The following is a 16,426-nucleotide window of genomic DNA, read 5'->3' on the forward strand; positions in this document are numbered from 1 at the left end:
TCAATTTCAGCCATTGGGCTTGGGAATGCCAAGTCACTCCTGTTTAAAAGGCTAAAGTCCAAGCGAGTCAAATCTAAAATCATGTGACACACATTTAATGAGTGAGACCACCACGCAGGCACCCAATTTATCACAGGAGATAAAATGTCGTCATCTGACTCGGCAGATGACAGTGGCCGATCAATGGAATCGCACGTTTGCTTATTGTTGACCAATTAAAGCAACACAGGGCCAAGAGCACGTAGAAAGAAAATCTTCACATGGCGAAACGCAAGCCGCTTCCTTGAACGCACTTTCCCCGTGCTAAGTCAACTCGTCGGTGCATTTCTGCAGAACAGTGATTGTAAAGCAGAGGGAGAGCTTGGACATATATGTGTACATTGACTCTGATTGTGTGTGTGTGTGTCTCCTCGGGCCCTCTGGTCGGTCAACAAGTCTGCGCTTCGGCAGCGAGCCTCTCTCAGGCTGTAATTAGCGCATACCACAACGACCATCCGGAGAGAGAAGACACAGGAACCCATAATCCACACTCTGGATTCTACACTTCAGCATTCAACAGTCCTCTGCCTCTCCATTGTTTTCCTTTGGCTCAGAACTCGTCAGGAGCTGCGGAGCCAACAATCGACATATTTCTCCGGCGAACTTCTGCAGTTGCAACAAAGGGGTTTTGAGGCTTCTTGAGCCACGGCGAGACCCAGGAAAAGTCGCTTTTCAAATTGCCGGGTATGTTAGACCTGAGCGCCAAGCAGCACAACGTGATACGCTGAAGGAAGTTGAGAAAATAAAGAGATCAATTTTGGCCATTTGAGAAGGAATACTTTGGTCAAAAACCAAAACCTTAGCTGTTGGTACTAAAAAAAACAAAAAAAAGCGAGGGATGCTTGAGTGCAGCAAAGGGATGATTAAGAAACAATCTGTTCTTCTTGCTTATTTTAAACAAAGAATCTTTTCTCCCTTCGTAACTTGGAATTGTATGCCAGTTGCAACACTTCTGGTGCAGGTTTACACTAAATTGAGTCAAGTCAGGAGCCTCGCTGACGCTGCACATGGAGCTTTTTAACAGATCCCTCGTGGATCCAGTTAAAAGTTATGTGCATCCAGTCGAGGCTTTTCCCGTTACTTACCATGACTTAATCATTGATTTATGTTGTCAAGGCAGCCGGTCGACGTCGAGCCAAAAACAGCATGCCACCCCATCACTAGACATTCCACACGACCAACAACCATAGACACCCAAACAGGCACAAAATGCAAACCCACAGCCATCGAGGCACAGGACCAAACACCCGACTGCACACATCAAATGCAAACATTCACAACATGTTTGGTCTTTGGGATCTTCGGTTAAATTGTGTTTGTTTTCTATTTTTGGCCCCAGACGTTGCATCTGGAATCTGTATACACATGGTCACCGCTCAAAGTGCTGAGTGTCTCTATTTACTGCAGCGTCTACCCCCACCCTGCACATTGACCAGTGGTGATGGTCAAAGGTTAAACAGGCCCACGGGGTTGGTCAGATGCTCAGACAGCTGTCAAGGGCTGCCGAGCTTTCTGTGTGTGTGTGTGTGTGTGGGTTTGTGAAGACAGTGACATCATCTCCTTAGACGGTGGGGTCACAGACTGATGAGGTCATTGACTGACCCTGGAGAGAGAGAGACGGTGTGTCAGCAAACAGTAGGAGGGGATGGTTGTGTAAGGAGAAAATATGAGAGTGAGAAATGGAAAAGAAGTGAGAGAGAGAGAGAGAGAGTGTCGGAGAAGTTAAAGGAAAAGACCAACAATTTGAGAAATGTTCTGTTTTGCTTCCTTTGCAAAGAGTGAGATGAGAAGATTGACAACAATCTCACGACAACAAGTCAATTCGAAGTGCTTCACATGAGATGTCATGTGAACAAACAGGTCATGAATGCAGGAATGCATAGCGTGGTTAGCCTAGCTTAGCATAAGGACTGGGAAGAGCAGCTAGCCTGGCTCTGTCAATAGATACACTGACAGCCCCTCTAAAGCTGACTTATATATGCATTACTGCTTTGTTTGATGCATTTATGAACAGAAATATGTACAGACAAAAGTGTATGATTTTAGGAGTTGTGAACGCTGTTTCCTGACAAACAACAGTTTACCCAACAGTTTAACCAGGTCGACTACTGGTTAGCACAGGTTTAGCATGTAACCCAAAACCTGAAATAAACTTTGTCACATTTTTATTCATGTTCTGGTAAATAAACAAGAGAGTGCATGAATGAGGCACTTCAGATTTGTTAGTCGGGGAAAATTTTCACATTAGACAGAGCAAGACTATTGGCAGTCATTATGCTAAGCTAGGCTAACTGCGTCCAGCCCATAGGTCACTGGCATCAGGCTTCTCACTGTTGGAAAGAAAGCAAATGAGCCTGTTCATAAAAATGTTAAAGTCTTATCTGAAAAGAAAGTTTAACTAAAAATCTGCCTTTTGACTATCAAATATTGGTGTTAATGTAACAGCTTTCCTGTCACAGCTCCTTTCACTGGATGAATGTGAAGTAAGACCTTCAATAAGGGCAAAAGAAAGAAAAAAATAGTGTCCTCAGAAAACCTTTCCTGGACAAAAGCACCGTTTTAAAAAAGCAAGAGAGCCAGAGCCAAAGTCAAGAGGGAAATATAGTAAGACCAATAGACGAGTTGTATTTATGCAAACCACCTCTAAGGTCAAGTGTTTGCTCGCCAGCAAAGTCAAAGTAACTTAATCTCCTATTAGGAGATACTGAATCCTTTATCCACAAGCAACAAATCCCACTGACCAAACATTACTCGCTTCAGGTGGAGACAGTGGCAGGCTTAAAGGCAAGTGAAACGGTAAAAACACACACACACACACACACACACGGTGGACCACACACTTAGAGGGAAGTTTCAGGATGTGACACCTGTTGCATCGATTACTACCAATACCTTCTAATAGTTTGGTTACTGCCGGCTCTGTTACTGTATGTTATGGAAATAACGTTGTTTCGTTTGCTGGTTTGGTAATGGTGAGAATATTGGCTGATACCAACTTAAACACTGACTGCTAACGAAACAGCATTTCCTCCTGCTGCTACTTCACATTAAAAGCATATAACTGGTTAAAAAGAAAAACTGGTTTACTTTTATTGTGACGCGTTAAATACTGACAAAAGAACCAGGACTAGAACCTTTTGTAACTAAAAATTGTAATCAATATTTATTTATATTGTGTATCTGAGTTTTTAATAAAATTTTTAAGAATTTTATTATTCTCAAATATCTACCAGTACAGGTTGACAGCATTTAATATTGATCAGCAGTGACAAATATATGTAAGGATCAGAATTTAATACTTTAATCATTCACTATTCATAATGTTTCAGTATTTATGCTCTACAGCTACTACCTCGTCTACACTACACTCTCTTGCAGTGTTAAGTGTGTGTGTGTGTGTGTGTGTGTGTGTGTGTGTGTGTGTGTCACATAATAAATATGATGAGGTGGTGAAGGTGAAATCTTGAACCTTCCCTTTAAAGATGGCCACTTCCAGTTTGAAATCATCTCCCATCTCCCGACAGCAAAGCATCCGAAGCCAAACAGCAGATTAAAGGGATTCCTTAATGTTTGAATATAATTTTTATTCAGCATAAATTCATCCTTTGTTTCAAAAAGGAATTAGGAATGTTAAAGTGAATGAAGAAGAACGAGAAACTTTTTTAAAGAAACTTTCGTTAAATGACGCATTAGTTAATCAGTCAATCAGTGTCAGATTATCCAAATATCCCACTCTAAGTGAGATGAATGTATGAAGCCTTCTTCAAAAGTACACAAAGCAATCAAATACAGTAAAGTAACTCCTTTAACGGTATCCCTTTAAACATTGCAAAGGCAGCGTTTCCCAGAGCTCGACCAGCTGAGGTCAGTTCAGGTCGCCTTCATCTTAAGTCCATTACAGTGAAAGCAGGCGAGTGTGGACAGCAGGGAGAGAACAAGACCAAGACTGGCACCAGAAACCCAGAGCACCACGACACACCCATGAGCACAGACGCACACAAACAACTTGTCATCCACGTGATACTGACCAGATCGCTCTCATAGTAATTGTCCCAGTGGAGTTTGTGCAATTTCTTTGTCATCTGGAAGCAAGGCAGAGCGGGTTAAGAAGGCATGAAGTACACACAGTAATACGCACACTTAAAAGTGAAGCAAGATGACACATGGTGATCATACGCAAGGGAAGAAAAAATCACTAATCCTCACACACACACACACACACACACAGTGCTGTAATAATTGAATCCATGATGTGACGTAATCAGAGTGGGTACAACTGGTTTAAATTTCAGAAACCGCAAAATCTCAGTCAGTTGATGAAAACTTTATGTCTCGTGTGACAAAAAAGCAAAACGTAACAATTCAATGTGTTAGTATAGTCCTTTAATAAGTACAAGTTTTGCATTTTTTACTTAAGTAACAGCACAAAGTGTCATCAGTCCTACCCAGTGGATGTTCTATTGCTTTATGTCATATTATTGGATAATTATTATGTTGTAACTGGTCAAGCTGTGACTATATCTAAAGCCCTTGTGTAGCGTACTTGGTAGTTTAAACTGCGACAATGTTGTTTTAGGTTAATCATACATTAATTAGTTAATAAATTAATCAATTAATTACTAATTAAGTCTGCATTTGCTCTGCACTAACCAACCTTTACTCGTACTGTAAATGCTGCTGTAAAGAGTAGTGTTATTGTAGCGGTAGAGTCCTAGCGCACTGGATTCGGATACTTGCGTACTTTTCCGAGGGACTCAGAGGAAAAGATGCACACGCCGTCTATTATTACACTGGATGTACTCGGTTACAATCCTGCACTGAGAGACAGACAGGCAGACGGGCAGACAGACACAGAGACAGACAGAGCATCCATCTCTGAGAGGTAAATGTCATTTCCCTCAGTGATAAAAATCATTTTGCTCTTTTGGGACACCGTGTGCGTAAAGAGTTTCTGCATGTGCGCTCAGGCAAACGCAAACACACGCGACCGCCGGCGCCCGCTGCACGAGCGCCAGATTAAGTTCTGTTGCCATGGAAACAGAGCTGCATAGTAAGAGGCAGCCAGCAGCAGAGGATGGAGTGGGAGTGGGTGTATGGAGGGGGAGGGTGTTGTGAGGGCGTTGTTGTGGGGATTAAGGGAGGCGGGAGGAAAGAAAAAACTGTGACTTTTTTGGGGAAGCCAAAAGAGGAACAAAGGAGGTTTTTTTGTTGCCTCCCCGTAAGAAGAAGAGGGAATACGAATCCTCACACATCTGCTGCCAACACACACAGATGCACTGCAGAAGATGCACACAAATGGAGGCTTCTGGCATGTACACAAGCATGTAAACACACCGAGACCAACACACACACACACACACACACACACAAACAGGGTGCAGACTTTTTGGGGTTAATGCAATCAACACCTTAGAGCGTCGAGAAGTGATCCAGTTATGATAAACGAGAATCCAACAAAGAGAAACGGAGGGAAGGGAGAAGCAGAATTTTTCTATCATCATCTTCAGGATCTCCATCAATCCCTGCACAGGGAGCCTTAGCTTTATATTTTAATAACAACATATTTGCGTTTGGCATGAATGTTCTTCATTTGTGTAGTGAGAAACGGAGCAGATTTACTCGGAATTCCTTGCAGCTCATTAAAATGAACCACTAACACTGGGCCTCAAACAAACAGGAACCACTTGTACAAACAGATTTATTTTTATGGGCATTTTTTTTCCTCATTCATCAGTATCTCTTAGATTTACATGAAATTTACGAGTCCTGTACAGGCGGCCATAAGGAGTTTAATTATGAGACCGAAATTTTCTTCAATAAAATACATAAACAATATTCTGCTCACCGGATCATCATCGTAACTTACCAGAGAGTTTGTTTTTAGATGTTATTGCCTAACTTTTAGTGTCATATTTCACCACAGTTCTGTCACTCGGATTGCAGGGCCTACAGGCTGTGATATTCTCACATCTGTCACTTATTTTACTCATTTAGACCATTTTGCTTTGGAAAGATTTTTTTTCTTTCATCTAAGTCTATGTTAAATCATCAATCATCAAATCTGTATTTCCGGCGCAGAACAGCGTTCCTCCCATCATTAACAAATGCATTATTAATAATTTCTGACTGAGTTTCAGTACAGCAGGAAGTGAAAGTCATCCTTTCGCCATTTTGGTGAATGAAATCCACCCACAAAGGGGGTCATTTCAGGGGCGCTGATTCTCCTAACGATCAAATCTCACCAACATGGACCGTTATGAACACGTGGTCATCATCAGGCTGAAAAGCAGAGTTTGCCGAGGCTCATTGTTTCCTTCACATTACAAATCGGATGTTTTAAATTCTTCGTATGGTTGGATCATCTCGTTACCCGTTTTGTCGCGAGATCACTTTGCCCTTCAATGTGCTAACACGAAACGGCTTTTGATTCAATAATTGATCCCAGTTTATTGTCTTTGGAAAGCGGCACTTGAATGGCACTTGCTCCAACATTAGTGTCTTCTTGCCGTAGAACTCTTTCTCCTTTTCTATAATTGGGACATATTTTGTTGTATCTGCCTCATGTTTTTAGCACGTGAGCTCATTTGAGAAATCTCCCGTCTAGAATAAATTTAAAGAAAGCTCTACTGCACAACATAACGATGGTATAACTACAGGTTGGGCTTCTCTAGAGGTATTTATTTTGCTATTTTTACATGCACTGAGCGCTGTGAGTGTGTGTGCCGACCTGGTTGAGGTAGTGGTATTCCTCAGGTTTGAGCAGGTGGAAGGACTTCCTCTCCTCTTCACTGGCTCCAGCCAACAGGTAGTAGAACACATGGTAGTTCCTACAGACACAAACACAAACATACCCATACAGTAAGTCAGAGGGTATGACACTACAGTGCAAAAACACCTTTCCTGTATTGATCTCCTGAATCATTTTAAAGTCCCTCAGAGCTAAAACTGCTTTCACATCTCCTCGCTCCGCTGAAACGACGCCTGAGGCGGGAAAAACTCCATTCAAAGCTTTCAGAGTCGACTACAGTGGAAAAGCTCCCCATCTGCAGCCTATTTCACAACCCTGAGCTGCAACGTGTAACAAATAAGTCGCACCTTTAACCCCCCATGAGCTCGCATTTCAGGTCAAACAAAGCAGCAGTGTGGCGCACGGGGTTGAGGTAAGTGAGTCGTGTCTCTGTGACCGAGAGGGAGACTTAATGCCTGATGTAGGGAGGATGTTAGAGTCCAAAACTTGTAATTGGTGGATGAGTAGGCAATGCTGTGATATCGTGAAACGTTAGCAACATAACAAAGGACAGGTAGTCCTACTGCTGCTTTTAGGTAGCATTTAGGCAAATGCTGAACCGAATCAACGCTGACAAGAAGTGTTGAGCAGCAAAAATTGGTGCCAAATGTGAGCTAGTCGGCTGACTAAATCAAGTCACAACAGCACAGCATTAACATTGATACGTGCAGATCAGGTTTCCTGATTTCCTGGGCAAGGGGCACTTGTTATTTCCCCGGGCACGGCCATTACCGACATGGATACAAAACTAAAACCACAACCCTTGACCTCAAACTGACCTTGAGAAAAACAAAAGATTCTTGCTGACCTGCCACAAGGCTTGATTTAAGGTCGTCTTTCTACCATGATTTTCATGTTCAAAATGTCCCATGAACCATAATCAGACTTTATTGACCAAGTACTCATGTGGAAGAAATTTGTTTTGGTATCAGAACAAAAAAAAAAAGATGAATTAAGGAGCAGAAGCACACACAGACACAATATATAATGTTTTGTGTGGTTGGCCATATGTACATAGTGTGCAAAGATACCAGATGAGTTCAGGGCCATTAGTGGTTCAGATAAAAATACAGAGTGCAACGCCCATCACTAACCCATTAATCACTTGAAGCTTTCAACATATGACAGTTTTGGCCATGTAACCTCAATTAAAAGGTACATTATTACCTCCTATCAGCCTTGAACATGTGTTGATGGACCAACATAGTTTTTGGTTTTTCCGCTTCATATTTATATATACATTTAAACCTCTCTCGTGTCTGTGAGATGAATGACGCATCTAAACTTCCCACTGAAGCCAAAGTATCCCAGATACATGCGTTTCCATTTTGTTCTGGTGATGTCATTTGGAGCCAAAGTCTGCTCAGTAGTGATCAGGTAACAGGTAAGTGATCAGAAACACAGTAGTGAGCTGCAAGCAGTGTTGTGAGGACAATCGATATGTTCTGCCTTCACTTTCGTTGAGCTCGTTGAGGTTTCGTTGAGGTCCAGTGGTCTGTTTGGTTGTTAGTTAGGTCATGATCCTCAGTTAGTGAAACATATGAATAAAAAACGATTAGCTAAAGGATACTATCAATAATTTAAGACAGAACTACAGTTGCTGAATACCGTAACAGCCTCTCCACTTGCACTAACTACTGCTCCCTTCAAGTCTGGAGTCATAAAGCTTGACAGCATCACTGCAAAGCTCACCCCTCATTCCCTCCCTAGTATTTCTTTTCTTACACCGGGGTCGTACAGAGGCAACCTGTCATGAGACTGGCTTTAAGATTTAGTTTGCAGTTTATCATCAGCCTGCCTGTGCTCCCACCACCCTCTCTTCAGGTCGGAGCTGTCTGGGAGGTCCTGTCTTTAGTTTCTACCCTGTCAATATGGCCGCCAGGGCCTGTCATCAGGATGAAACAGAAACCTTCGGCCAATCCGGGTTAGAAGGATTCGATGACCGGTGGACGGTTTTACATGGTTTTTTTTTATTCTTGTCCTCACAGTATGCTGGTGGGACCAATGACTTTGTTTTACTGTTGACTGGGAGAGATGAGCAGAATGGGAACGGAGCCAATGGAGAGTGTGTGTGTGTGTGTGTGTGTGTGTGTTGTCTAAGAGATGAAAAAAGCATTGTAGTTATCTCGGTACAGGTGGATATTCCTACATATGTTTTTAGGTATGGGTGTGTTTGTGAGCACCGCATATGAGATGCAAAAACAAAGTCTGTCTATGTGTGGACAAACTAATCAGAACTGAGAACATTGTTGCGTTACACGATCAAATGGACACTGTTTCCTCTTTCTCCATTCTGATGTGCGATTAGCATTGACCAAACAATCATGTGCTGCGTGCACGATTGACACAAACGCAGAGGGAAGCCAGATTGTTACTTTAGCAAAAAAAGACAGAGGCCAATTCCCGATGGACACCTGATATTTCCTCAGCTTGCAGTGGAAATGAAGACTACTGTAGTATTGAGTTTCTTGGACATATGAGTGCAGAGATATGGATTTGATATCCTATATCTGAAACAAGTGGGAAGTCGATTGTGTCTCTCAATTTATCACTGCACCACATCCACAACTGTTCTTTAAGAGTCTTTATCTCATCTTTTTCTTTTCACAGAAAAACGCCGTAATTCGCGGCACAGATTGATTTAAAATTATTTTATTTCCTTACACCCAAAATTGCTTCCTGCTGGCACAAAAGGCTGTTAACATTGAAAAAGATCCTCTTAAAAGGATCAAAATCAATGTGGACGGATTCCCTTGTCATCCCTTCAAACTAAATTATAACATGTGGGGAAGGTCAGCAGCTCTTCATCAGAAGCCATACAGTCGATCATCCTGCGTCTCCACTCACCTCTCATTGTGCTCCTGGTACACCAGACGGGATTTCTCCAGCAGGTACTTCTCCACATAGGCTCTGCAGATAAACATACAAAGAGTCACGTAGGAAAGAGGCTCTGAAAATAAATCAGCTGCTATCAAGTTAACAACACAACGCAGAAAAGGCTGAGTTGCAGAATCGTGAGATTACAAAGACATATCACAAAACAGAAAAACTGAAGATTAAAACAGGCGAGACGATAGTTCACTTATCAACCACTCGGTCTCAAGATAACCTAATGACATTAATTCACTTTCCTCTCTCACATGTGGAAATGAAGTGCTATGAATAGCAGTTATGAATTTACAATCAGGGTCCAATGAAAGCTTGTTAATCATATTGTTGACTGAGGTATTCATAGGTAGCATTTTAAATACTTTATTGCAATGATTTTATGGGCCAAATGCTGGATTAATCAGCAGCTATTCTTTTACCAATTCATTAATCAGGGGTTAACCTAAATGTTATCACTCCGCCCAACAGCATGTGTGTCGTGTGTGTGTGTGTGTGGGGTGTGTTCGTGTGTCTCACCCTCTGACTGTGCCACTCTCCTGGTAGTTGACCTGGATGAACTTGCCAAAGCGACTGGAGTTGTTGTTGTGGGCCGTCTTCGCGTTCCCAAATGCCTGATGAGAAAACAGAAAGTGTCACCTTCAGGTCAACGTATCAGCATGCAGACAGGTGATAACTGACAGGTACGTCAGTGTACGTCATTCTCCTTTCAGACAGCATGCCAACAACAGACTTTGGCCAAAGCTTACAGGCTTACTTATCAACGAGTAAAACAAAAACTTGAGTGTTTCAGGTTTACAGGGTCTTAAAAATCCTGCACTTAAACACAAAGACTTTATGATGGGAACCAAAGTAAAAAAATGTGTGTTAGGAGTCGAGGTAACAGCTACCAATCACAGTACTGTAACAGAGGTCATGAGGCTCAGGAAGGGGCCCACAAGAGGAGCGTGCACACACACACACACACACACACACACACACACACACACCACACACTCGGGCACATCAAACACGCACTAAACTGCCAAATTCCTATCAAGGCAAACACACTGCAGAGCTGAAAACAGACAGAGCCACAACTCGTGGGAGTTTTGTTACATTTTTGCTAACACACACACACACACACACACACACACACACACACACACACACACACACACACACACACACACAGAGGAGTGTCCATCATTAGAGGCCCTTGGAGGACTCATTCAGGCTCTCATTAAGAGTCTGATGGCACCAATGGAGTTGGTTATTCAAAGGAGAGGAGGAAGAGAGACGGGAAGAGGAGAGGAAAGGACAAGGAGAGGAGAGGGGGAAAGGAGGAGAGGAGAGGAGATAAGGAGAGAGAAGAGAGGAGAGGAGGAGAGGAGAGGAGATAAGGAGAGAGAAGAGAGGAGAGGAGATAAGGAGAGAGGAGAGAGGAGAGGAGGAGGAGAGGAGAGAAGAGGAGGAGAGAAGAGAGGAGGAGAGGAGAAGAGAGGAGAGGAGGAGAGGAGGAGAGGAGGAGCAGGTACGAAAGAGAAGGGAGAAATGCAAAAATGCTAAAAAAGAAAGTAAAAAGGGGGAGGAAAGGTGATGAAGCTGAGGGGTTGGAAGAAGGGAAGCTCATCCAGGACAGAAGAGACCATGAAAGGAATAAAGAAAGAGTGAAGCAAAGAGGGGAAAAAAACAAAACAAAGAATGTGAAATGAAAGGAAATGAGGACACGACAGAAGATCAAAAACAAATGCGATTACGAAAATGAGATGATAGAGAAGGAAATCAATGAACAGTAAAAGAAGAAAAGAAAGGGGGGACAGCGGAGGACAAAAAGGGGACGATATGAGGAGAAGTGAACTGCATGTAGAGTGAGACATTAGAGAGGCAGAGAAACAGCTTCACAGACGCAGGGTGAAATTTCAGACTGATGCAATCAGTATTTTGGAGCTTTGATAAATGACTAAATAAGAACCAGTGGGGGGGGGGGGGCAGGGAGGGAGAGGGAGGGAGGGAGGGGGAGGGAGGGAGAGGGAGGGAGGGAGGGGGAGGGAGGGAGAGAAGTGGGCGTCAGATAATTGATTGTGGCTGCTGGGTGAATATTACAACTCCCGAATAACACGGTTAATAAAAGTGAAATCCTGCTCCTGAATCAGGCTTTGATCTCCCGTGATGATTCACTGAGACGCCACCCCCCCCAGCCCAAACACCGCCGACCCGACACACATCCAACGAGCCAATCAGGACAAGCCGACTGGAAAAGAAAGAGAAAAAAAAAGAAAAGCAACAAATATCACTGCATTATATCCCTCTTTCTCTTTTATGTTTGTTTTCTCGTCTCCTCTGTCCATTCATCCCTCGACTGTCTCATTCTTCTCCCTTTCACATCCGTCCATCTTTCTTCTCCGTCCATCAGATCCACGTTGAGGCTCAAGTCAGCCACAGGAAGTGAGAGCAGACTGGCGCTCGCTGTGATCTCCTTCGGCTCCCTCAATCCAATCCAAAATGTAAATTGAAACTGCAATTTGCATGATAATGACAGAGCTTTCATCCTCGATAATTTCAGGATATGAGAGCCCCAAAAAAAGGTTTCCAGTTTTGAGCTTTAGAGGAACATCCACTTCCTGCCATGATTGAGTGAAATGAGCACGTCTGATGGAAAGTGTCAACGATAATCAAACCACTGCTGGTAGAAGACACCATGTCTGTGTGTAGAGGAGGATGTATGTACTGTTTGAGCTAATGATACATGCACTTCTCTTTGCTAATGCAACATGTGTAGGTGCACGCTGTGTGTAGTTTGTGTGTGTGTGTGTGAGAAAGAGATTAATGAGCACAGCGGCAGCATGCGGATGATTTAGCGGTGAACTCTGCTTCATGGTCAATGCCTGCTGTGACCACAGCACAGGAAAACACACACTGTGAATCAGTGATTACAGTGTGTGTGTGTGTGTGTGTTTGTAGGATGTGGCAGGCGTTGGTGTTCAGTGTTGGGATTTAAGTTACTCATGAAGGTGGTTTGCTCTCAAATTCTGTCACGTACTGAATTTGACACAAAAGGACACGTCGTATGTATTGTGTTAATAAACATTATTTTCTATACATACGTGTACAGAAACGTGTCTCATCCACAGTTTCATTACTGTAAGCAACTTTTTTCTAAAACACAGCGTTTGGATTTGCTTGGCTCCTGGTCTTAGAAGCAACAGCAAATTAAGAATTCATCTTTGTTCTGTTTTTAAAAAAGAACATGAAAAAGAACATGTAGCCTTGAAAAAAACAAAACAAAAAAAACACATTTGCTGTTCCCAAAGACTTAAAAGGCTCAATTATCATTTCTATTCTGTTTTAAATTCAATGTGACTCAATACAAACTGAATTAACCCCGGCCGTCGCACTGCACAGCCTGTGGTGCCATATGGAGTCCAGAAATAACCAACTTAAGTGCGTTAAAAACAGCTCGAAACATCATCCACTTGCACAAATCATAGATACAACGCTTAGCCGGCCATATGTTAGATTTTATGCCGAAGCAAATGTGCTGACCCCAAGGCTTAATCCTGCTGTGATTGTGTGTGTGTGTGTGTGTGTGTGTGCATCTCTACATCCAAATGGTAACACTGCCTCGACACTGACAGTATGCTAATGCGTGCTTATGCGTCGTGCTGGCCCCCGTAGGCTCTTCCACGCTGTCACATTACGTTAGCCAGTCCTTTCCTCCTGCAGAAAAGCCCAACATCTCCACAAGCAAGCAGTGGTGCTGCTATTTCAGAACAGGATTTGGCATGTTAAGTGTTGAGCGGGGGAGGGACAAGATGGGAGCTAGCCTGTTAATTAGCATGTCAGGACCTTCCTCAAACAGAGGCTAAAATTAGCTCAAATGCTAAAGCTAATAATGTGGTGCTCTCTGCTACAGCTCTGCCCCCCCTTCCCCCAATACAGCTGCAGTGTTTCCCTAAACACTCTCAAAAACCATTTGTGACCTAAATTAGGAAAAACAAGTGGAGACGTGCCAAAATCTCTGCTGAGCTCGCTTACATTAGCTAGTTTTCTGTGTTTTATGGAGTGCTGAGTGGTTGTATCTATACTGATGCTGGCTACAGCACGACGAAGTCCAGCCTGACTATCCAGGTCAGAGGGAGTTTAGGTTCTGTGGATGAAGATTTCCCCAAATGTTTTCTTTAACCGACTGTCAGTGAAGTAGACATGTAATGTAAACATGGCCGCCAAATAAGATCTATGACTTCAGTAGTTTTTTGATAATGCTTTATTTTACAAGACCGTAATCGTAAAAGCACTGTTTAAAATCAAATCCCACTCATTTGTAATTGTAACTGTAATTGTAATGTGCTGAAAATGAGAAATGTGAAAGAAAAGCATACAATTAAGCATTTGAGAGATTGGAGATTAAAGTGATGACATCTAATGACATCTACTTGTACTCAAACGTAGCTTTTCTTGCAAGGAAATTCACATTTTCACTACTTAGTACCAAATTCTCTTGTTACATCCTGGAAACTTACAAGAAAATTATAAAGAAATGCTAGACCCTTAAAATGAGGTATTAATGGCTGCTTTCTTAGCCACAGGAGGAATAGGAACAATTGGTCATTTTTATAGGATTTTGAGTTGATTTATACTAAAAAAGATGAGTTATTTAATTAACAGATACACATAGTTTAGAATACAGACAATATTTTCAATTGGTGTTAACTATATTAGTGACAGTCCTAAGTTTTATATATGGCAAGACTTTCCTGGCATTGTCTGTGACATGCAGTTGCTGCAGAGACAGTGTTATGTTTCGACAGAGCACCTCCAAACAGGAGGTTAATTTTAGTTTCACTTTGCAATGCATGTAAATTTTGCTCTAAAACCAGCAGGTGGGCAGAAGTGCTCAACCCCCGACCCACCATCCACCACCTCCCCCCCCCCCCACCCCCATCCAGCAATTCAACCTGACAAAAGCAAACCAGAAAGTACTGCTGTGCGTTCAGCTGGATGGAATCCAGACATGGCAGTGGCAACACAGCAACACGGCGCGTGTCCGTCAAAACTTATACTCATCTTCTACGGAGCAGCCACGCGCTGAAGGATGATGGTTGCAGATGCAGTGAATGCCATCACTTACATACACACACACACACACACACACTCATGATCACATTAACCCCATGTGCCGCTTCATTAAACAACTACAACATGACGGAAACAGACAGCCAATTAACGCCGCTGATACACAAGAACAGTCAAACACGTCAAGTTGTGCTTTTGGCGGCTCGACCAGTTTTAACACAACAACCAGAAAGTCCTCAAACACACACACACACACACACACACACACACACACACACACAGCTCCGGAATCAAGTCGTACAATTAGGACTAAAAACTGTAAAGCTGTTTCACAACAACAAATGAGTAACAGAGCAAAGACACGTTTTTCCATTTCTCTCATTAGGGGAAAAAATATATATATATATATATATATTCAAGAACGTGTCCAAAAAAAAAAAGTGTGTTACTGCCTTCTTCTCTGATCCGAGGCTTAACAGTTGGACTGCTTAGCGCTGGCCTTCTCCAGAGCAGCTAATTTCAGTCCACCGAGGCTTTTATTAAAGCAGATGTTTGCTATTTAGAGCTTCTCTGTCCCTCAAGCGTATTACAGTGTGATGAAAATACACACAATCAGCTGGCCGTGGAGGGCACGAGTGCACAGACTCGGTATTTACCCCAGGAATGTAGTGAAGTAAAGCTATAAGTAGCTCGGAATGGGAGTGCTCATTTTAAAAAGTGTTTAGTTACTTTCCACCTCTGGCTAAATCATTAAAGAACAAAGGACAAAGGACAGGAGACACAGTCTAAAATGAGTTAGAGGCGAACAGGAAAACGAACGGAGAGAAGTCAGTGCCACTCAGGCTGTGACTCTGAGTCCCGTTCATCACCTCCGTGTCTTCGCTGTCCATCGTCCCTCCCCCGTCTCGTGCATCTGGAGCAGCAGAAAACAATCTTTCACAATGATTTCATGCTGTGTGTCTCAGCCTGTTTTTTTAGGCTTCACCACAGCCACATTCACAACAGCTTACGGCAGCAGCATGACGTCGCATTGCATTCCTACGCTAGCAGGTGCAGCTCGGCTTCACATGGCAGGCTGGGAAAACATAGTGTGTGTGTGTGTGTGTGTGTGTGTGTGTGTGGTTTGGAGTAGCTTCAGTGCCAGCTCTTCCTCTAGGTGTGCAGTCAGGCTTGAAAACACAACTCACGCAAGCAGGTGCTTGTGAAAAGCTTCATCCTCAGCAGCAAGCTGCAACATCCATAAGATGTGACAAATGATAACATTGTGTGTGTGTGTGTGTGTCTGTTTGCATTCAGCTCAAAGGTGCTACCTCCTTAATCTGTTTGAGTTCATAAACTGCCATCATGTGTCTCGACGCCCACAAGCCCTCATCAGCCGGGCTAACTGGCGTTTGCTACAAGCAGCTGGCAGGTTGACTCACACACAGACTGGAGGTTGTGATGCTCACATTTGAAAAGCAGTGCAAGTCTTTTAAATTTTCAAAAAAGACGTTGATGTTTCACTACCCTAACATAAAACTAAACTGTTACATAAAACAGACTGACAGACTGTTTTATTGGTAATACGCAGCTAATGGCAGAAATGGTACGTGATGTGCATGTCACAGGAAATAAAATAAGTATAAATTAAACTACATATTTACACATCCGTCAATCCCT

At 42.8% G+C, this 16,426-nt stretch overlaps 1 protein-coding gene across 9 annotated transcripts in view; it reads right to left on the minus strand.

Annotated features, from left to right (window-relative positions):
* LOC124061332 (unconventional myosin-IXAa-like) overlaps window positions 1–16,426 on the minus strand; it is a 122,813-nt gene that overhangs the window by 51,961 nt on the left and 54,426 nt on the right. For 7 of the 9 annotated variants that reach the window (XM_046393027.1, XM_046393026.1, XM_046393025.1 and 4 more), the window contains exons 3-6: window positions 10,232–10,326; window positions 9,674–9,736; window positions 6,767–6,866; window positions 4,068–4,121 (exon numbers count right to left, since the gene is read on the minus strand). In XM_046393027.1, coding sequence (XP_046248983.1) covers window positions 4,068–4,121; window positions 6,767–6,866; window positions 9,674–9,736; window positions 10,232–10,326 — 312 coding nt within the window. The remainder of the gene's footprint in view (window positions 1–4,067; window positions 4,122–6,766; window positions 6,867–9,673; window positions 9,737–10,231; window positions 10,327–16,426) is intronic. The other 2 variants (XM_046393029.1, XM_046393030.1) reach the window with 1 other exon arrangement.

The sequence above is a fragment of the Scatophagus argus genome, chromosome 7 (assembly GCF_020382885.2).
Source record: "Scatophagus argus isolate fScaArg1 chromosome 7, fScaArg1.pri, whole genome shotgun sequence".
Taxonomy (NCBI): domain Eukaryota; kingdom Metazoa; phylum Chordata; class Actinopteri; family Scatophagidae; genus Scatophagus; species Scatophagus argus.